Raw genomic sequence first — 22,500 nt, forward strand, 5'->3', positions numbered from 1 at the left:
TTAAAAAATAAATAAATAAATAAATGCACAGCCTACTCCTTGAGACGATAAACCGAGGTCCCGTGTGCAGCATGCACTTAGCGCACGTAAAAGAACCCACGGCAACAAAAGGGTTGTTCCTGGCAAAATTCTGAAGAGAAAAACAAATAAAACTACACGCAGGAAAAAATAACAAAAAAAAAAAGGGTGGCGCTGTAGTGTAGCAACGCACTCTCCCTGGGGAGAGCAGCCCGAATTTCACACAGAGAAATCTGTTGTCATAAAAAGAGAAATACAAATAAAAATGATTTTTTTAAATAAATAAAACGGCCAGAAACAAAGAAAACGGAAAAAAGAGCACATTTCTAGCTCATACTTTCCAGAAGGCTGGGATGGGTCCATACTTACAGAGCACACGGTAACCCCCACCCCCCTCCCCCCACAAGGGGTGAGTGGGGTGGTGAGAGGGGAGGGAGAGGGGAAGGGGAGGGAAGGCAGAGGGTGTGTGGGGGTTGGTGGGGGAGGGGAGGGGGGGGGTTGTGAGTGCACGTGCCACACAGTAACTAGCAATCGGGACAATAATCTGCAGACCGGCACCCTGTCACAACACAGCAAGCAGCGACAACGCCTCATAGTTTTTCTCTCTGTCGGATTCAATAAAGAAGAAAGAAGAAGGAAAAAAACAAAACGTCTGAAGGCACTGGCTGTTGTGACAGAAAGTAAAACCCTTTTAGGGTCCCGGGTTCGAATCTCGGTGACGGCGCCTGGTGGGTAAATACAGGCATAATGCCTGAACCCCTGTCGTGTGTATACGCATGCAAAAGATCAAATACGCACGTTAAAGATCCTGTAATCCATGTCAGCGTTCGGTGGCCTATGGAAACAAGAACATACCCAGCATGCACACCCCCGAAAACGGAGTATGGCTGCCTACATGGCGGGGGTAAATAAAATTTAAAAAAATTTAAAAAAACGGTCATACACGAAAAATGTTACATGTCTGTCTGAAAGTGTATGGGTGTGTACCTGAAATCTGAATGAATGACACAGGAAACGAATGATGAGCTCCCCCAGTAGCAGCCGTCAGTCGGCTCTTCCCAGGTAGGCAGCCTGTTGTGCAAATGACCCCGTGTTTGTAAAGCGCTTAGAGCTTGGTCTCTGACCGAGGACAGGCTCTATATAAGTATCCACATCAAGTATCAACACACCTTGCAGCAGCAGCAGTGGACTGGCTCTGCAGTCTACACAGTTCATGTCCACAGACACGGCCGGTGTCCTGGAAATGACATCCTGCATGGCACGTGCAACAGGCCAGTCGCTATTGAAGCGTTGGACTCTTGGAATCTGAGGGTCCTGGATTCACAAAGTCCTGGGTTCCATCCCCATTCTTGGCACACCCGCTGTGGGTAAAAGGGTGGAGATTCTTTTTTCTTTTCTTCTTTTTTTCTTTTTTCCATCTAGCAGACCTGCTAGTGTCTGAACCCCCTTCGTGTGTGTCCGCATGCAAAAGATATCAAATACGCATGTCGAAAATCCTGTAATCCAAGTCGGCGTTCGGTGGGTTATTATGGAAACAAGAACATACCCGGCGTGCATCTCCTCGAAAACGGAATACGGCTGCCTACATGGAGTGATGGCCTAGAGGTAACGCGTCCGCCTAGGAAGCGAGAGAATCTGAGCGCGCTGGTTCGAATCACGGCTCAGCCGCCAATATTTTCTCCCCCTCCACTAGACCTTGAGTGGTGGTCTGGACGCTAGTCATTCGGATGAGACAATAAACCGAGGTCCCGTGTGCAGCATGCACTTAGCGCACGTAAAAGAACCCACGGCAACAAAAGGGCTGGCAAAATTCGGTAGAAAAATCCACTTCGATAGGAAAAACAAATAAAACTGCACGCAGGAAAAATTACACACACAAAAATGGGGTGGCGCTGTAGTGTAGCGACGCGCTCTCCCTGGGGAGAGCAGCCCGAATTTCACACAGAGAAATCTGTTGTGGTAAAAAGAAATACAAAATACAAAAAAAATACACACACACACACACACACACACACACACACACACACACACACAAACACACAAAATACATGGCGGGGTTTAAAACGGTCATACACGTAAAAGCCCATTCCTGTGTACGAGTGAACGTGTGAGTCGCACAAGAAAAAGATCCCAATGCTACGTGTTTCAACAAACAAATACAACAAAACGCTTCAAAACAATACTACATGTTTTAAGAAGAAAAAAAAAGTAATTAAGTATAACGCAACCTTTTTAAGAGACAAAGCAATCTGTACAAAGTTAATATTTTCAACCCAAAAATCGATTAGTGTTCTTCGGGGGGGAATGGAGAGATCCCAAAGAGAAATAAACCCCTCGATGTCTACGTGCATTATGATCAAATTTGACACGATGACAATAATCCGATTGGGAAGCGATCTTTTTTTTTTTTTTGTTTGTTTGTTTGTTTTTTGCTTTGCGTGTCCTCTTGTGTCTGTCCAAAGAAAACTGTTTCTTGTTGATGCTGAAAAAGAGCATGCATCACTTTATGTTTCTTAGTGCGGCGTAAGTGTGTGTGTGTGTGTGTGTGTGTGTGTGTGTGTGTGTGTGTGTGTGTGTGTGTGTGTGTGTGTGTGTGTGTGTGTGTGTGTGTGTGTGTGTGTGTGTGTGTGCGTGCGACGCTTTAAAGTATGATAAAATAAGATAAAATAAAAGAACCAGTTAGCAGCATATACGGGACTCTGCTTTTGAGCACGGTAAATAATCCTCGCCAACGATTCAGCACGATTGTTCACGCACTTACATATTATCCATATTTTTCAAACCTAACGGAAGTAAAAAAGCCATACACTTTTTTTTTTTCGCGGAAACAAAGCACAGCCGTTTGACAAAGTTAATGTCTACCAGGATGGCTGGTCCACTGACAACACAGAGCCGCCTGTTCTCAAATACCTGGTGACCCAACAACCCGGCAAACAACACACAGCTGCAGTGAGTCGCTGACTGAGAGGCTGAAGATGCTAGGATGCCGACTGTAAAATCTTCAGAAGGGCGAGGGAAGAAAACTTGGAACCTTCCTGCAAACTGACCATCCGTCCAATGACCATCAGAAACAATCACGCAAATCAACAGCGAAAGCGAGCCGGAGAAACTAGACCAAGAGACAGTGGCGAGAAAGGAAAAATCAAAAGAAAGTGACGAAAAAATGAACAGAATAAAAAGAAAAAGAGTGGGAGTCAAAACTCAGGTGAAGCAAAAAGGATTTGGGGCCAAGCTATTTTTACCCATGTCTGGAACAGACGGGATGGGGGGGAAGGGGGGAAAAAAACCAGGAACTGTCACGGACAGACAGAGAGAGAAAAAAAAGACAGACAGACATAACAGAATTACAAGACAAGTCCGAGGGTTAATTTTTTTTTCTGTTTTCTTTTCTTTTCTTAAAGCGCCATGGGAAGAAAAACACAGAAACAAGACTGACAACGACGGAAAAGAGACTGGAGGAGAGAGAGAGAGAGAGAGAGCGTGCGTGTGTGTGCGTGTGTGTGTGTGTGTGTGTGTGTGTGTGTGTGTGTGTGTCTGTGTGTGTGAGTGTGTGTGTGTGTCTGTGTGTGTGAGTGTGTGTGTGAGAGAGAGACAGCGACGGGCGGGCGGAGGCACAGGGAAGAGAGAAAGAAAAAAAAAACAAAAAACAGAAAGACAAGACTCAGAAGAGACAAGACAAGACAAGACAAGACAGGGCAGTAAAAAGCAACAGACAGACATGACGAGGGAAGGCACAAAGGCACCCAGACAGACCAGACAGACAACAGGAACAGAAAGCACAAAACGACCCGGCCACCACTTCCGCCCAAGTAGCAGCAGCAGCAGCACCGCCCCCCCCCCCCCCCCCCCCCCCCCCCCCCACACACACACACACACCTCCCTTACCCCACCCTCCACTCCACCTCCCGTTCTCCTCCACGTGCCCTGATCAGTACCCCCACACACACGCCTCACCCCTCTCCCCCAATCACCCAGGCCCAGCCCGCAACTGTACGTCGCGCCTCTCTCCCTCTTTAATCTCCCCCACATGCAACCCCCCCCCCCCCATCCCCCTACACACACACTCCTCTCTCTTCCTTTCCCCTCCCCCCCCCCTCTCTCTCTCTCTCTCTGTGCCAGACTCTCTCTTTCTCCCCCCCCCCCGCCCCCACCAGGCCCCCCCCCTCCCACCCCACACCCCTCCCCCAACTTTGCCCTGTGTGTATCCCCTGTGTCGCCAGCCCACAGTGGTGCGGTGCGGTGTGGTGCGGTGTGGGTCGGGGAGAGGAGGACTGCTAGGAGGAGAGCGCGTGCTGCTAGTGGTGCTGTTTCCCAGAGACGACGGACTGGAGGTGGTGTGTGTGTGTGTGTGTGTGTCCGTGTGTGCGGGCCTGTGCTTGGTGGTAGTGGTCGTGTGTCGGTCTTGGGGGGCCCCCCGTTTCTCTTCTCTCTCTCTCTTTCTTTCTGCCTCTGCCACTCTCTCTCTCTCTTTTAGTTCACTCTAGACCCATATTCCCTTTCCGTCCGAACCCCCTACCCCCTTCCTCCTCCCCCCTCCCCCCCCCCCCCCCCCCCCCCCCCCCCCCCCCTCTCTCTCTCTCTCTCTCTCCAGCTCTTCTCTCCAAGGCGTCAGTCACCCCACAGACAGACCGACAGCACGTGAGAGACCCCGTGGGACCGTTCCACACCCCTGCCGTTCCAGCACCTGCCTGCAAGTGTCAGTCCTCTTGGCGCCACCTGGAGAGCTGAACCCCCCACCCCCCCGGCCAGCGCCCGTTCAGTTCAGGGCCAACAGCGTTCGTCCTCACCGTCATCACTGACCCCTCCTCACAACGGAACACCGCGTCGACGTCTTTCGCGTCGGTGACAACGTGACTTCCTTGCCTTCCGCCTTACCGGATATCCCAAGTCTTGTGTTTCCTTCCCTCTTGCTCTCTCTCACTCTCCCTCATTTATCTTTGTTTTTGTTTTTGTTTCCTCCGAAGGATCATGGAGGAAACATGAACAGCGATACGGCGTCGACTGTTGAGTGGTTGTGTGGTAACGTACCGCCCGACGCCCGATTTTTTTTTTTTTTTTTTCTCTCTCTCTTTTTCCCCCCTACAGAAATATCCTACAGTGACGACAGTTGTGTACAACCTTTGATGAGTGATTTCACACGAGGAACCAGAATCAGTACCGAGAGGGGCGGGCGGGAGGGAGGGAGGGAGGGAGGGTGGTGGAAGCCTGGCCCATAATGCCATCCGTCCGGATTCCACAGGCCGGGGAAAATCCATGGTGACACTAACGGCAAATCGATACGTCTGAACAAGCAGAGGCACCTCTCCTTCCCCAAACCAACACCAACACCATACCATGCCCGCTTCCACTCCGCGAAGGACGGAGGAGGGGGAGGGGGAGAAGGACCGGAAGGATTACACAGCAAGGGGTCAGGGACTGCCGGCCAAACTCCTCCCCCCACTCCACTAACACCAACCATTTTAAAAACCGGAAATGCAGGACCTCCCCAACTCCACGGCGCATGCCCTGGGGGGCAGCAGCGGCGGAGGCGGTGGCGTCACGCAGTCGCTGGTCCTGCTGGACAAGGACCTGGCCGCACAGATGGCCGGCGAAAACGGCCAGCTGTCCACCAGCCAGGCCGTGGCCACCTCGCAGGTGCCCGTGGCCGTGGTGAGGGGCCAGAGGCTGGCCGACGTGGCCTTCGACAGCTCGGCGGCGGCCATCGCGCTGCTGGTCATGTTCGGCATGGGCTGCTGCACCGACACGGCCAGCGTCAAGCGGCAGCTCAAGTTCCCCGTGTCGCTCATCATCGGCTTCTGCTGCCAGTTCATCCTCATGCCCGTGGTGAGTCCGTCATGTCTCCTCCACCATCATCCCCCTCCCCCCCTTTTACTCCCTTTGACTTGTCTGTTGTGTTCACGTTGGTCTGTGTGTCCACCTGTCTTGTCTGCATGCCTCATCGTCGGCTTCTGCTGCCAGTACATCCTCGTGCCCATGGTGAGTCGTCATCTCCTCCACGTTCACCATCCCCCCCCGCACCCTCCACACCCACACCCTTGACGTGTCTCTTGGTGTTCACGTTGGTCTTGTCTGTATGTCCATCTCGTCGTCGGCTTCTGCTGCCAGTTGTCGTCATGCCCGCTGTGAGTCCGTCATCTCCTCCACGTTCACCTTCCCCCCGCACCCTCCACACCCACACCCCTGACGTGTCTCTTGGTGTTCACGTTGGTCTGTGTGTCCACCTGTCTTGTCTGCATGTCTCGTCGTCGGCTTCTGCTGCCACTACATCCTCATGCCGGCAGTGAGTCATTGCCACCACCATAATCTCCCCCGTCCCCACTCCCCACCCCTTAAATTGTCTGTCCACTGTCCTGTCTGTGTGTCCCTCTCACCATCGGCTTTAGCTGCCAGTTCATCGTCAAGTTCCTGGTGAGTCAGCATCTCCTCTACCATCTCCCTCACCCCCACCCGACCCCTACCCCCTTGGCTTGTTTCCTGGTGTTCACCTTGGTCTGCTGTGTGACCACCTGTCCTGCTGGCGTGTCCTCCTCGTCGCCGGCTTCTGCTGTCACTTCATCCTCCTGCCCGTGGTGAGGATTCCGCTGCCACACCAACAACTCCCCACCCCACCCACACCCCCCACACCCACCCTACTCCTTCTTCCTCCGTTCTTTGTCTGTTGCTGTACCCTGTTCGTCTGTGTGACCGTCTGTCTGCCGTCGTTGACTTCTCACGCTGATTCATTCCAGTATCCGTAGTCACCGCACCGGTCAATCATAAGTCTGTCTGTGTGTGTGTGTCTATCATCCGTGGATTCTGCTAGAGCCGAGTTTGACCTGTTGACCTGCTGGCTTCAGGTCAGATTGTTCAGTGCTGGGGTCTTGATGCTGTGAAAGTGTTTCGTTGTTCGAAGAAGTGGGGTCTTGGGTGTCGGTCAGTCTGGCACTTCGATGGGGGGGACCTTGCAGGAAATTCCTCTGTCTTCTCATTCTGATACCTACGACGAGGTAAGTCTGGATCTGTTGGTCTGTCTGGAGTCTGTCTGTCGGTCGGTCGGTCGGTCTTCTTGTCTCTCACAACTGACTACAGTCAGTCTAATGAACTGACGACTTGGTCTATCAGTCGATTGTCAAGTGCAGCTTTAACTGCCAGATTAATGAGACTCAGCTGAAAGTTGAAGGGGGGCATGGAAAAGGACGCCATTTCCGAAACACGGTGTGGATGTCCGCACAAGGCGTCTGAGCCAGTTCAACATGACTGTTTCCACAAGTTAGTTCCACAAGACGACAAGACAAGAGTTGGACTTGTCGCTCTTTGTTCACTTCAGTGACGTGTTGGTCAGCTCGTGACTAGGAACTGGCTTCCGGAAGTGATGTCACGCAGCACCGCTATGACTGCTTCCCGTTAACAATTTCCCCCTAGTGGAAATCGGCGCAGTCTTGCGAAAATTCTTAACCCTAAGCGAACTAAGCGCTGATAAGACTTGGACTATGCAGTCAAAGCCTGGCGACCTGTCTGTTTGTCGGTCTGTCCGCGAGTCTTTCACCAATATATTGTGCTGTTGTCAGTTCATCTCTATACTGAATTAAGGTGTTTATGGAATTTAGATGGGTTTGACTCTCAAATGTTCATAATTTTCCCCCCACTTCATACTCATATGTTCCGGTCCTGAAAATTCTCTGTCTGATTTGTGTTTTGTTTAAATTTGCTTTTACCAAAAAAAATAGTTGTCAAACAAGGTGATCAAACCAAATATTCTCGTCTGTTTCAGCATGTGCGTTATTTCCAAAACATTGTTATGTTACATGTGTATTGGGGGATCAGTGCTGCCTCTGTTGACAGAATAACGGTGACTGTCCGGCTGGTCTGTCTGTTTGGTCTGATATATATAGATATATATATATATATATATATATATAGAGAGAGAGAGAGAGAGAGAGAGAGAGATACATAGACAGACAGATAGATAGATATATTCGTTTGTCCGTTCGTTTGCCTGTCTGCGTGTCCGCCACACTGGGTTTTGATGCGAGTCCTTCATTTTGTTCGCACAGCCGCAGTGAGTGCCCTGTTCCTTCCCCCGACTTCTGTTCTTTGTCATTGTTTTTACATGCCTCTGCATTTGTGTGCTCATCTGCCTCTTGTTTATATTCGTCCTGTAAACTCTCTCTCTCTCTCTCTCTCTCTCTCTCTCTCTCTCACACACACACACACACACACACACACACACACACACACACACACACACACACACACACACCACGCTATTCCATGACAGTAGCATATGGGCCCAATCTCAAAAAAATAATCTCTATCTATATATCTACCTATCTCTATCTCTCTATTGCCCCTTCTCTCTCTATCTGCTCACCCTCCTCTCTCAAATTTCTCTCTTTCAGTACCAGGACCCCCCCTCCCCACCACATTCCCGACCCCTCCTCACCCCCACCCCCCCACCCCCACCCACCACCACCCCACACACACACGCACACACATACACACTCCCATTTTTCCATTACAGAAAAGCCTGCAGCTCTGTCTACATTCTCGTTCCATTTTCTTTGTCAGATTCCCCCCCCCCCTCCCTCACCCCCACCTCCCATCCCCTCCACAGTCCCCTACGTCCCCTCCCCCCCCCCCCCCCCCCCTGCTCCTCAGCTGAAGAAGAAAAGGGGGAGAAAAAAGTTTCAGAGAAAAGCACGGACAGCCACGATGTGTGAGGCGCATGACGGTCAATAAGCGTCAACAATTCAACTGTTTCACTGTCCGTCCGTCTGTTTGCCTCTCTCTCTCTCTCTCTCTCTCTCTCTCTCTCTCTCTCTCTCTCTCTCTCCACACACACACACACACACACACACACACACACACACATATATATATATGGGCTCTCTCTCTCTCTCTCTCTCTCTCTCTCTCTCTCTCTCTCTCTCTCGCTCTCTCTCAACAACGAAGCCAAAACGACAGCATTGCTCAATCTCACAACCCGTTATTTATGGACCTAATGGACGTAAATGATCCGCTTACTCACTTACATACTCGCGCGCACACTCACACACATACACACACACACACGCGCGCGCGCGCGAACACACACACACACATCCACACTAACATACAGGCACACACACACACAAACATGCGCACGCATGCACAAACACACCACGATACACAGAACCGTGCACGCACCAACGAACCAACACACACACACACACACACACACACACACACACACACACACACACACACACACACAGAGGAAACGATGCTAATTACTGTAACACGTGCAATCATTACGAACAATCACGGCAACGGGGGGAGCTTCTGTGTAACGAGCGTGCTAACTAGGGGAACGCGGCAATTAAGTGTGGAGTCCTTTCCCTTGATGCCCGCCCTTTTAACTATGTACACCACCACACCACACACCACTGTCCAAATGTCTCTGGGTTACCCGACCCAAACCGGTAGGGGTAGGGGTAGGGGTAGGGGAAGGGGTGTGTGTGGGTGTGTGTGTGTGTGTGTGCGTGGTTGTGTGTGTGTGTGTGTATGCGTGTGAGTGTGTGTGTTGGGGGCTGTTGCAGATGTGTGGGGGTGGGGGTGGGGGTGGGGTGTGTCTGTCTGTCTGTCTGTCTGTGTGTGTGTGTGTGTGTGTGTGTGTCCCTTTTAACCCCCCTAGTTGTGCCAACATAAAGTTATACCCGGTGCATTATACCTTCCATTTTACACATACGTGCCTGGTCTGGGGATGTAATAAACAACACACACACACACACACACACACACACACACACACACACACACACACACACACACAAACCTCCCACCTCCCCTCCTCCCACCCCAACCCCAACCCCACACACACAACCCACACACACACGAAATGAAACAACAACAATAAATTGAAAAAGAAGCTAAAAAAAAAAAAGAAAAAAAATGACAGTAGAGAAACTGAAGGAGAGCAGCAGTTGTGTGACCAGAGATGACGGGACAGTGCAGAGAAGAGCTGTCTGGACAGCTGTTATCACAGATGACGATGAAGAAAGTGTCCACCACACAATATATCATAAAGAAGCTGCTCTTCCTATAGGACGATACCGTACAGGGAAAAAAAAAAAACAAAAAAAAAACAGAACTGGTTGTGTTTTGGAACCGCAACGTATTTGGAATTCTGGAAGAAGTATAAAAACAAATAAAATAAAATAAAATAAAATAAAAAATCTGGAAGAGTTTGCAGCGGTGCAGAAGATCCCCAAGAATGGCAAAAGAAATCAACCAACAACGAAGTGTCCAGAGGAGAAGGAGAGGGGCAAAGAGAATTGAGGGGTGTGTGGGGTAGTAGGGGAAAAAGCATAGGAGGACACAAGACGTCTCCTCGGATAGGAAATGAATTTACCAAGATGATAGCTGGAAATTGCTGGGTATAACCAAAATAAAGTAAAACGAAATAAAAAATAAAATGAAATAAAATGAAACAAACCAAAAAAAAAATAATAATAAAATAGGGGGGGGGGAGGTCGTGGGGGGGGGGGGGAGAGATCAGCATTCCCAATGGAAACAAACGGAGGCCCACTGAAACCAGCTCTTGTGGAGACCATCTCTGACTACACGAACAAACACGCGCAGACATACATCATCCATCCATCCATCCATCCCTCTCTCACTCTCTCAGTCTCTCTCTCTCCTCTTCCTCCTCCTCCTCTCCTCGGCCCCGCCCTCCCCCCTCTCTCTCTCTCTCTCCTCTTCCTCCACCTCCTCCTCCTCTCTCGCCCCCCTCTCTCTCTCCCTCTCTCTCTCTCTCTCTCTCTCCAACATGATAATAATAAGTAACACCAAGAACTGAAGAAGAGAAACGAATTGAAAATCCAGCCGTTTCCTACTCGTCTCTCCTACCCCCCCCCCCCTCCCCACCAATGGCCATTTCTAACAAAGAGAGAGGATAGAGGGGGGTGGGGTGGAGTGGGGGGGGAGGGGTGTGGATCGTGGTGTGAGAGAGAGACAGAGACATAAGGAGAGAAGGGGAGTAGGTAGGTGGAGGGTCAGGGGTGTGTGAGAGAGACAGAGACAGGAGAGAGAGAAAGGGAGTAGACAAGAGGGTCACGGACGTGAGAATGTGAGGGTGTGAGAGAGACAGAGACAGGAGAAGAGAAGAGAAGGGGAGTGTACAGAGGGTAAATAACTTTGGGAGGGCGGGGGGGGGGGGGAGACAGAGATAGGAAAGACAGTAGAGAGGGGGTCAGGGGTGTGGGGGGTGTAGAGAGAGAGACAGAAGGAGAGTAGGCGGGGGGCGGGGGGGGGGGGGGACAGAGTGGGAATGTGGGTCGTAGTGTGAGGGAGACAGAGACAGAGACAGAAGGAGAGAAAGACAGCAGAGAGAGAGTCAAAGTGTGGGGGGGGGGTTGGGGGCGGGGGGGGGAGGGGAGGTGGGGTGGTGGTGAGAGACAGAGACAGAATGAGAGAATGGCAGTAGACAGAGAGCAAGGAGCGGTGGGGGTTATTATGAGTGACAGACAGGAGAGAGGGGGGTCAGGGATGTGAGGGTGTGAGTGAGAGAGAGACAGAGACTGGAGAAAAAGAGAGAGGATAAGGCGTGTGTGCATGTGTACGTGTGTGTGAGAGAGAGAGAGAGAGAGAGAGAGAGAGAGAGAGAGACAGAGAGAGACAGAGAGAGAGAGAGAGAGAGAGAGAGAGAGAGAGAGAGAGAGAGACGGGGAAAGAGGAGAGCAGGACGGAGGACAGGCGGAGAGAGAGTGAAGGGAGCATTCTATTGGGGGGAAAAATGGTCGACCAATGTCCCTCCTCCCCCTTCTCTCTCTCTCTCTCTCTCTCTCTCGCCCCTCCCACCCCCACCACCCCCCACCCCCACCCCCCACCCCATCCCCTCTTTCTCTCACTGCTTTCTTTTTCTTTTTTTTATTTCACTCTCTCCCTTCTCTTCGCAACCCTTTCTGTGGTCCTCCCAATTTTCACACCAACCACCGCGCTCACAAAGGAAAGAGACAGGCCAGCCAGACGCGCGCGCGCGTGTGTGTATGTGTGTGTGTGTGTGTGTGTGTGTGTGTGTGTGTGTGTGTGTGTGTGTGTGTGTGTGCGCGCGCGCACTTCTATTCTTACGGTAGCCCTACAGAGAACAACATCAACAACAAAGTCTAGCAGAAACAAACATAACGCAGGTGAAAGAGACAGTCCAGACCAGACCAGACAGACAGACACAGATAGACACAGACAGAACAAGTGAGATACGTGAGAGAGAGAGAGAGACAGGCAGACAGACTCACTCACAGACAAGAAAGACAAACTGATACAGAGAGTGACTCTACTAGTAACCTCAGACTCCTAAGAGATGCACATTCACGAAATGTGTGTGTGTGTGTGTGTGTGTGTGTGTGTGTGTGTCTGTGTGTGTGTGTCTGTGTCTGTGTGTGTGTCTGTGTGTGTGTCTGTGTGTGAGAGAGAGAGAGAGATCTTCAGTTTAACGCCTATTCACTAAAAGTGTTATTAAACGGTGTGTGTGTGTGTGTGTCTGTGTCTGTGTCTCTGTGTATGTGTGTGTCTGTGTGTGTGTGTGTGTGTGTCTGTGTGTCTGTGTGGTTGTGTGAGAGAGAGAGAGAGATCTTCAGTTTAACGCCTATTCATTAAAAGTGTTATTAGATGGTGTGTGTGTGTGTGTGTGTGTGTGTGTGTGTGTGTGTGTGTGTGTGTGTGTGTGTGTGTGTGTTGACAGCCTACACAGAACAAGAGCCACAATAACAGCAGTACCAACAACAACAAACCAAGTTCAGTGTGTTAAGGTGTGTGCTTCCGATCCACTCCGTTTACGCATACCCAGATTCAAAACTCTCGACTGTTGGCCGCCGTTCTTTCTCTTGTCTATGGGCCTTGCAACTGGAATGAACTTCCTCTTTCGCTTCGTCAAGTCTCCACGCTCAGCTCTTTCAAGTCTGGCCTTAAAACCCACCTCTTCCCAAAATAGCCTCCCTTCCCTGCCTCTTCCTGGTCTTCAGTTTCTCCAGTTTTTTGGGTTATGCGTGCGTGAGAATGACTGGTGCGAAAGCGCTGAGATTTGTCTATGCACAAGATTCAGCGCTACATAAATACCATTATTATTATTATTATTATTATTATTATTCCAACCGAAACAAACAAACAAACAACAACAACAACAACAACAACAACAAAAAATATATATATATATATGCAGGGGTTAAAACAATGAAGGGTAAATAAAAGAGACAGAGAGAGACAGAGACAGGAAGAGAGAGATACAACAAACGTGTGGAAAAGAAAAGGGGTAGGGGGTGGAGGGAGGGGTGTGTGTGGGGGGGGGGAGGAGGGACGTGGGGGGGTGGGGTGTGGGGGGCACGCAGGCAGTTGAGAGAAGCAACAGAAGAACGTCCTATGAACCCCTGTCACAACGTCCATCATGCGCAGGCCTCCAGCTCTCTTCTCTCCCCTCCCCACCCCCCACACACTTCACCCCCACCAACCTCACCCTCCCCAGCCACACCCAGACCAGACAATACATCAATATGATCAACTTGAAACTCAGGGAATGAATGACTACTAGAAAGAAAGGGAGAGAGAGAGAGAGAGAGGGAGAAAGAAATAAACAAAGAAACATGAACAGAGACAAAACAAGCAAAAAAGCTAAAGCGAAAGGAAGAAAGGAAAAAAAAAAAAAAGAATAGGAACAGAGCGAGAGAGAGAGAGAGAGAGAGAGAGAGAGAGAGAGAAACAATGAAGCAATGAAAAGAAACAAAAAAAGGAGTCGAAAGAAAGACAGAAAGAAAGAAAGAGAAAGAAAGACAGAAAAGGGAAATAAAGACAAGAAAGAATGAACACGACAGAAAGAATGGAAAAGCTGAAAAGAAAGGAAAGAAAGAAGGGAAACATAAAGGAAAGAAAGGAAGGAAACATAAAGGAAAGAAAGAAAGGAAACAGAAAGGAAAGAAAGGAAGGAAACATAAAGGAAAGAAAGGAAGGAAACATAACGGAAAGAAAGGAAACATAAAGGAAAGAAAGGAAGGAAACATAAAGGAGAGACAGGAAGGAAACATAAAGGAAAGAAAGAAAGGAAACATAAAGGAAAGAAAGAAAGGAAACAGAAAGGAAAGAAAGAAAGGAAGCATAAAGGAAGGAAAGGAAGAAAGGAAACAGAAAGGAAAGAAAGGAAGGAAACATAAAGGAAAGAAAGAAAGGAAACATAAAGGAAGGAAAGAAAGAAAGGAAACATAAAGGAAAGAAAGAAAGGAAACATAAAGGAAAGAAAGGAAGGAAACATAAAGGAAAGAAAGGAAGGAAACACAAAGGAAAGAAAGGGAGGAAACATAAAGGAAAGAAAGGGAGGAAACATAAAGGAAAGAAAGGAAGGAAAGCGAGTTCAATTCCACTTTCCATCCAAGGCGTTTATGGTGACGACCCGGTCTCCTTGGGAGGAGGAGACAGTTCATCATCGTCATCAACGTGAAGCAGTCAGAAACAATCAGTGATGAGTGCACAGAAAAAAAAGAATGTGTATGTGTATGTGTGTGTGTGAGAGAGAGAGAGAGAGAGAGAGAGAGAGAGAGAGAGAGAGAGAGAGTGTGTGTGTGTGTGTGTGTGTGTGTGTGCATTTTACTTATATATACGATTTATTCCTTGGATGTTTTTATAAATGTTTCGTTGTACAATACCTAATGGTCTTAACGTGTGTGTGTGTGTGTGTGTGTGTGTGTGTGTGTGTGTGTGTGTGTGTGTGTGTGTGTGCGTGCGTGCGTGCGTGTGTGTGTGCGTGCGCGCATGTAATTTTTAGTAATATAAACCTTTTATTTGTTGGATGTTTTCATTTGTAAATATTGTTAGGCAATACCCTGTTGTCTTAACATGAGTATGTGTGTGTGCGCAGGGGGATGGGGGGGTTAGTCTATCGTCAGCTACTGGGAATTCTTATTTGACTAGTTTTAATCTCTTTTTATGTTGCGCATGATGATTTTATGCTGGTGTTTACAACGAGCCTGTGATTGCACAACTTAATTTCCATGTGGATTAATAAAGTGGGGTTTTTTTTGACTGATTGATTTGATTGATTGACTAGAGAGACAGAATGACTAGAGAAAAGATGAGTACAGAGAAAAGAGGCGGGGAGGGGGGGGGGAATAGAGAAAAAAGAAAGAAGGAAAGAACGAATTAAAGAGAGAAGGAAAGATTAGAAGAGTGAGTGAGTGAGTGAATGAATGAATGATAATATGAATGAATGAATAAACGAATGAATGAAAAACCAATAAAAGAAAGATAGGGGGGAGGGGGGAGTGGAATGAAAGAATTAACGAATGAATTAAACTTTTTCAAAAAAGGACAAAAACAGAGAAAGAAATAACGCAACAACAACAATAAAAAAAAAGGAAAGAAAGAAAGGAAGAAAGAATGAAACACAGAAAGAAAGCAAGTTCGATTCCAATTTCCACTCATGTCGTTTATAGAGGCCACCCTTCTTAGAAGAGGAGGGAGGAAAAAAATAAAAGAATGAATGAACGAACGGATGAAAGAAAGGGCATGAGGAAAAAAGAAAGAAAGATACCCCCCCCCCCCCACCCCCCAAAAAAAAAGAAAGAAAGAAAGAAAGAAAGGCAGTTTCATTTCAATTTCTATTCACGGCGTTAACAGCCCATCGGACCACACGAGGGCCATTTTGGGTCCCAAACACATCAACAGAAAGATAGAAATCAATGAAGGAACGGGACAACCAACAACAACAACAACAACAACGACGACGACGTCGACGACGACGACAACAGCAACGACAAGAGAGAAAACACAAAAAGAAACCATCGAATAAAGGAAAACCAACAAGACATAAATAAAGACAACAGGAGTTAAGCACAAACACACACTCCATGACAGTTACTGACATGAGGTACGATGATAAAATGAAAGATGACGGCTGCGTCTATAAAACCTACAAAATGGAGAACCTTTATAAAAAAAAAAAATACTTCTACTACTATTACCACTAATACTACTAACAATAACAATAATAATTAAAAAAATCATCATCATCATCATAACAATAATGATAATAACAGAACCCGGTAATGTTCAACTTTAGAATACTAAACTCAGGGGGGCTGTTTAGACGAAAAACAAAGGGTGTTTTAGGCTCACCTCGATGCGCTAAGTTGAATGGAACCCTCAGCTAAGCTGTACGACCACTACTTTCCCATGAAACTGCGACAATTTTATACACAGTAAGCTCAGCCGATCACAGCCAGAGCAACCACCTGCAAGCCATTTTGACTGCCGTTCACCCACGTGGCGTGCAGGTGGGGAAGGAGTACTACTCAGCTATTTGTCGCAGTTTCATGGGAAAGGAGTGGTCCTAGAGCTTAGCTGAGGGTTCCATTCAACTCAGCGCATCGAGGTGAGCCTAAAACACCCTTTGTTTTTGTCTAAACAGCCCCCCCCGTGAGTTTAGTATTCTAAAATTGAACATTACCCAGAACCCCTTCAGTGTCAAGGGGAAAACAGCAGACAGTGGTGTTTCAGGGTAATCCTGCAGTTTAGAATACTAAACTCAGGGGCCGTTAAAATGAAAAAGTAGAAGGTGTTTTCGACTGACTTCGATGCGCTGAGTCGAATGCAACCCTCAGCTAAGCTCTAAGACCACTCCTTTTGCCACGAAACTGGATCAAATGCACGGTCCGTCTTAAACCCACAGATTTCTACTTTCAGTTTCTACTGAAAACACACAGAAGTTGATGACGTAAACACCACGTCACCAGCAATCAAAATGGCTCGCCGATAGTTGCTCGGGAAGTGACCGACTGAGTTTACTATTTATTATGTCTCTGTTTCATTGACAAGGAGTGGCCGTAGAGCTTAGCTGAGGGTTGCATTCGACTCAGCGCATCAAGGTCAGTCTAAAACAACCTCTATTTTTTCATTTGAACGGCCCCCTGAGTTTAGTATTCTAAACTGCAGGATTACCGTGTTTCAGGTCATAAAACATTATCCAAAACAATCAGCCTAAAACTGACAAAAAGGGTCTGGAGATAACACCACTCAAGACAAACTGTGTCAATTTTCAGCCTTCCAGAGCTAGTGCCCTTTTTCTGATGACGTCATCAGTGACGTCACCAAGCACGTACGTAATACGTTTACGGCAGTCAAGGGGTTCCAGAATAAAATACAAACAACTGAGGGTTGTAAAATAAGACTCAGTTTTGTTTTGTTTTTTGGTAAGAGGCGTCCAGATTTTATAAACTTTCTCTATTTTCTCAATACATATCTTATCGATTTTTTTTTTTTTCCTTTTGTAAGTTAACTGACATACATACGCATCAAAACTGAGTATTCGGACATTCACCGTTCAAGCTAGTGAAACGCACACTTTATTTAGTCAGCGCGGATACCGTTTGGAGTATTTTACGAGGGTCTCAAATGTTACTGTTGGGGTATTATTTTTCGGCGCTCTTAGAATGTATCTTGTCCTTTCTTCGAGTCAATACTTCCATTCAAATTGTGTGCCATGAACATTCAAGCAATAAAAAAAAATTTTTAAAGAAAGAAAAAAAGAAAAGCTTATATGACTAGTATCATTATTACAAATCAAACACGTGATTGTAAAACTGTCATTTTTTTATTTTCTGTTTCATGAATGATCCCATGAAATGACAACATTAACGTCATCGACAGGGGAAGCAGCGTGAAACACGAGCTCTGATAGGCCCAGACACAGCCAAGCACGTGGTGAAGCGTCCCTGCGGGGGGGGAGAGAAAAAAAAAACACCAAAAAAATGGCCAAGATGCTTTTCAGCACACTCGGCAGATAAGCCCCCGGCATAGCTAAGTGCCGCTAAAAGCACCATGTTCTCCCTCGCCGTCGGACATTCCTTTTTTCTTCTTCTTCTTCCCCCCCCCCCTCGTTGTTTTTGTTCTTGTTCTTGTTGATCCCATCAGTTGATTACATGGAAAGAAAGCGCACGAAAGGGTCGGCTGAATACGATCTGGTCAACTTCCTCTCCCCGCTCTCCTTGAAAACGTGGGGTTTTTTTTTTGGGGGGGGGGGGGGGGGGGGGGGGTGAGGGGTGCGGGGGGGAAGGGGGTGTTGTTGTTGTTTTTTTTTTTTGGTTGTTGTTATTATTGTTGTTGTTTGTTTGTTTTTTTTGTTGTTGTTTTCAGCAGTAAAGGTGGGAAGGCGTCACGACAGAATCCGCTAGGCGTTGGGACTTTCTGGTCCGGTGTTTAGCTGCGATCAGGGTTCGTTCGAGGCCTCGTTTTGTCGGCATAGGGTCTTTTTTTGTGTGTGTGTGTGTGTGTGGTGTGTGTGTGTGTGTGTGTGTGTGTGTGTGTGTGTGTGTGTGTGTGTGTGTGTGTCCTTGGGGTAAAAGGCACTTAACTACCATCCTTTTCCTGACTCACACCCTGACCCAGGTGTGAATGGGTGGTTTCAAAAGTTTGCCAGGGGCAGCGCTCTTTTTATTTCTGCATTGAGTCGCCCTTGTACACACAGCTAGGTCCTCAAATCCATCGTCTCGTTCAAAGTGACTTGAATCCTAACCAACCAACATTCAACAAAGAAGGGGGCACACACAAAAATTATTATTTAAAAATTTAATTAAAAAAAAGAAGAAAAAAAAACATCCTGACCGCGAAACGACCTGACCTGACCTGTGGGAACGTGGTGTGAATTCCCAGAAAGACGTGCTGTCCACCTGGGCAACACGGCCACAACACGGGTTGGTACTGACAGCTTGGCGAACGTTGCAAACAAAATGAATTGAACACTCAACAAACCAGGGACAGGAAACGCTGTCAGGACGTTACTTGTTACCAACGCTGAGATGTAACGGGACACTGCGCTGGACACAGTACACGCCTTGCCAACGTTCATAAAATTCTACTGAACATGCAGACGCTGACAACTTTTGAAAAAGAAAAACAACAACAACAACAACAGAAACAACAGCAATCACTTGAACTGCAACAGTTATGACAAGAACAACAGAAATCAATCGCTGAAACAACAACATTAATGACAACAATAACACAAGACCAATCATCATCACCACCACCATCTTTTTTTTTTCCCCCCCATGGTTCACTTCTTTTCAAAGTACCTCTACATTCTTCGACATTGTGTAAAGGATGAAAATCTCAGGAAACTGCCTCCAGTTAGCTAACTGGTTTGACCTTGTCACATGACAAACTAACAAACGAACAAACAAACAAAAAGGCCCACGGCAGAGAACGGTGCCCTGTCCCACAGCACAGCATACTAATTAACTCACTCAGTACGGCCAGTCCTCTCTTCTCTTCTACACAGACCCCTCGGATGTCCAGTGGGTGTCTTAATGACCCAACCTTCCGTAGTAAGAATTGTGGTATTCTTTGTCAACATTCACCTCTTCAGTATAAGAGCCTTCCGCTTGCAATATTTTGATGATGGTAATTGGGGTGAAACGCTGTTAACGTCGTCTCTTTCGCCGTTCGTATGGAAAGAGTTAAACTCTGCCACAACGCTGGGCGGTTGCAAAAAAGCAGAATTCCGTGGCCTCGTGTATTCATTCATAAGCATCTTCAAATGCCCCGCAAAAGCCTGCTTCACACCCCAACCCTCAACAACCCCCCCCCCCACCCCCCCCCCCCCCCGATTTCCAAGTGCGAGCTGCAGCTCTGCATCCATACACCCCCCCTCCCCCCCTCCCTCTCTCTCTCTCTCTCTCTCTCTTGATGACGGTGTTCTAGGAAATCTCGCTCGCATTGTACTTATATAAAGCTTCACACCACAACCCTCAACACGCCCCCCCCCCCCCCCCCCTCCCCCAGGCATACGCATTCCACGGGCAGCTCCAACTCGGTCTCTATTTTTCCTTGATCGAAGATTGGAAAAGGAGACGACCCTCGAGACTTTCGCGGGGGGGGGGGGGGGGGGGGGGGGGGAGGAAAGAAAGAAAGAAAGAAAACTGTCTTCGACGTCATATCCTCAAGGGAGACAAGCGGGGCGGGCGCACTGAAGCGGAAGCTGAGAGGAGTGGTGGGAAGGCGGGAGACAAAATGGCCGCCACGGCTGTCGTCATGCAGCGCACGTTCCTCTCTCTCGGACAGACCCCCCCCTAGCGGCCAAATTGAATTGCCGGTGTCAGCTTGGTCGTCTTCGTCGCTCCCTTTGGGCTCTCTGGGGAGCAAACTGTGTCCTTTTTCTGTTCACACCCCCACACACACACACCCCCCCCCCCCCCCGCCTCCCTCTCCCTCTCTCTCACCCAGCACCCCACTCATCCCCCCCGGCCCCCCTCCACTATTCACACCCTCGTTTCTTTGTCATCCAATTAAAATTTAACAGCGGGCTTGTCTGAACAGATACCCATCTTCTTCTTTTTTTTTCTTCTGCACTTCTTGTGCCCAAATGAATAACACCCCAGTGATTTTTTTTTTTTTTGGGGGGGGGGGGGGTAGCAGTTAAATGCGAGCTCTAGCATTTGCACCCATACACCACCACCCCCCCTCCCTTCCCTCCCCCTACCTCTCTCTCTCTCTCTGTCTCTGTCTCTTGATGACGATGTTGAAAGAAATCTCGCATTGTACTTATATAAAGCTTTAGAATTAAGAGAAACAGTATTGTCCTGGAAGTTGTGTAGTTCAACTGTGTCAACAGCTGAATGCTCATTGCCAGTTACGGTGATATCTATATATATATATCTTGTTGTCGCCTCTCATTCCTTATTATAGGGCTACGGCCTTGATGAATAAATCATCAGCGTCTCTCTCTCTCTCTCTCTCTCTCTCTCTCTCTCTCTCTCTCTCTCTCTCCCTCTCACCGTCGTTTATCAATATGTACGGTAATATTCCCGAGTAAGAAGCTTTCCAATTCGTGCGAAATTGAACTGATTGATAGATGTGTTCTAACCCTTTGAAATGAGCATTTTGTTTATTCAATAAAATGTCATGTCATGCCATCTCTCTCCCTCTCCCTCTCTCTCTCTCTCTCTCTCTGTCTGTCTGTCTGTCTGTCTGTCTGTCTGTCTGTCTGTCTACCCCTCTACATGCAGACCTGAAAGGACAGTGGAAACACGACAGGAAAGATAAGATCAGTGGGGACAATGGTTCACACTGGAAGGGCAACAGGAGCACACGTGTCGACTGGAAAGAACTGTCTGATCATACGTGTAATGGAACCCTTACAAACAGGTATCATTTTGAGGAAAGGGAGGGGGCGAGGTGGGGGGGGGGCATGGGGGCGGGAGAGGGGGGGGGGGGCAACTACAGATTCCTCAGCCAGCACCCATCGTGACTGTGTCTGATGGCACACTGATTTGGTTATTTTGAAGTTTGGGAGAGAAAGAAAAAAAAAAAAAAGTCGTTTGCGAGTTCCGGCAAAGAGGGAGCCATGGAAATTGTTTCAAATGGTTTGGGGATGTTTTGTTGTTTATTACTGTTGCTTTGTTTTGTTTTGGTTGTTTTTTTTCGTTAAGAGGTTGTTTAACCACATCGGGCAAACGTCAATAAACACAAAAGAAATACTTAAATATGACTGAGTTTTATGAATGAAACGCGACGTAAGGGAGGGCCGTCGGAAAACATGTCATGCAATACTGCAGGTGTCATTCTGATCTTATCGGTTTCTCTATTTATAGCATGTGTGCACTCTACCCCCCCCCCACCACCCCCCCCCCCTCACACATACATCTCTCTCTCTCTCTCTCTCTCTCTCTCTCTCTCTCTCTCTCTCCACGTGATATTTTCTAAGGGGGGGGGGGGGGGGGGGGGAAGACGCTATATCCAGATTACCTCCGCACCGTGCACATACATCTCTCTCTCTCTCTCTCTCTCTCTCTCTCTCTCTCCACGTGATATTTTCTAAGGGGAGGGGGAAGGGGGCAGGGGGGGGGGGGGAGACGCTATATCCAGATTACCTCCGCACCGTGCACATAAACAACAATAAATAAATAAAAAAAATGATGAAAGTGAGAAGAAGAAGGGGGGGGGGGGAAGGAAAGCAGAGGGGAATAAATCATGACAGGTTGTCTCCTGATAAACTTCTGTCGACAAATCTATGTTGACAGAAAAAATATCAACCATATATTAATATGTGTGGGAGTGGGGGGGGGGGGGGGGGTAGGGGGATAGGGGGAAGGAGGCGTGTGTGTGGCTTGTGGCTGTGTCAATGCGTGCATGTCTGCTTTTTTTTTTTTCCCCCCAAGATGTCGCAGTTTTCGAGGCATAGTTAAAAATATGGTTGAAATAATTTTGCAGAAAACTATATATATATATATATATAAACACACAAAAAAGAAAATAACTTGACTGGTCTTCACAGCAGCATTGCGCAGGAATATGTCATGCTGTTGCATATTTCAGCCCTGTTCGGCAAGGGAAACAACAACGACGCTATATGAAAACGATTGTAGAGAACCCTTTCAACAATAACAACTGAAGACAGTCAAAACGTGCACATCAAAACATGCGCTTGTTGCATCCGCATACAAACATAAGCAATGGGGATTTGGGGGGTGTTTTTTTGTTTGTTTGTTT

At 47.8% G+C, this 22,500-nt stretch overlaps 2 protein-coding genes across 2 annotated transcripts in view; one reads left to right on the forward strand and one right to left on the reverse strand.

The window, feature by feature from the left end:
* Positions 1 to 22,500, reverse strand: part of LOC143280189 (trafficking protein particle complex subunit 13-like) — a 185,232-nt gene that overhangs the window by 133,756 nt on the left and 28,976 nt on the right. The gene's annotated exons all lie outside the window — the stretch shown is intronic.
* LOC143280673 (ileal sodium/bile acid cotransporter-like) overlaps positions 4,602 to 22,500 on the forward strand; it is a 32,320-nt gene continuing 14,421 nt past the window's right edge. The window contains exon 1 of the mRNA XM_076585409.1: positions 4,602 to 5,841. Coding sequence (XP_076441524.1) covers positions 5,491 to 5,841 — 351 coding nt within the window. The 5' untranslated portion in view covers positions 4,602 to 5,490. The remainder of the gene's footprint in view (positions 5,842 to 22,500) is intronic.

Source organism: Babylonia areolata, chromosome 3 (genome assembly GCF_041734735.1).
Source record: "Babylonia areolata isolate BAREFJ2019XMU chromosome 3, ASM4173473v1, whole genome shotgun sequence".
NCBI lineage: Eukaryota > Metazoa > Mollusca > Gastropoda > Neogastropoda > Buccinidae > Babylonia > Babylonia areolata.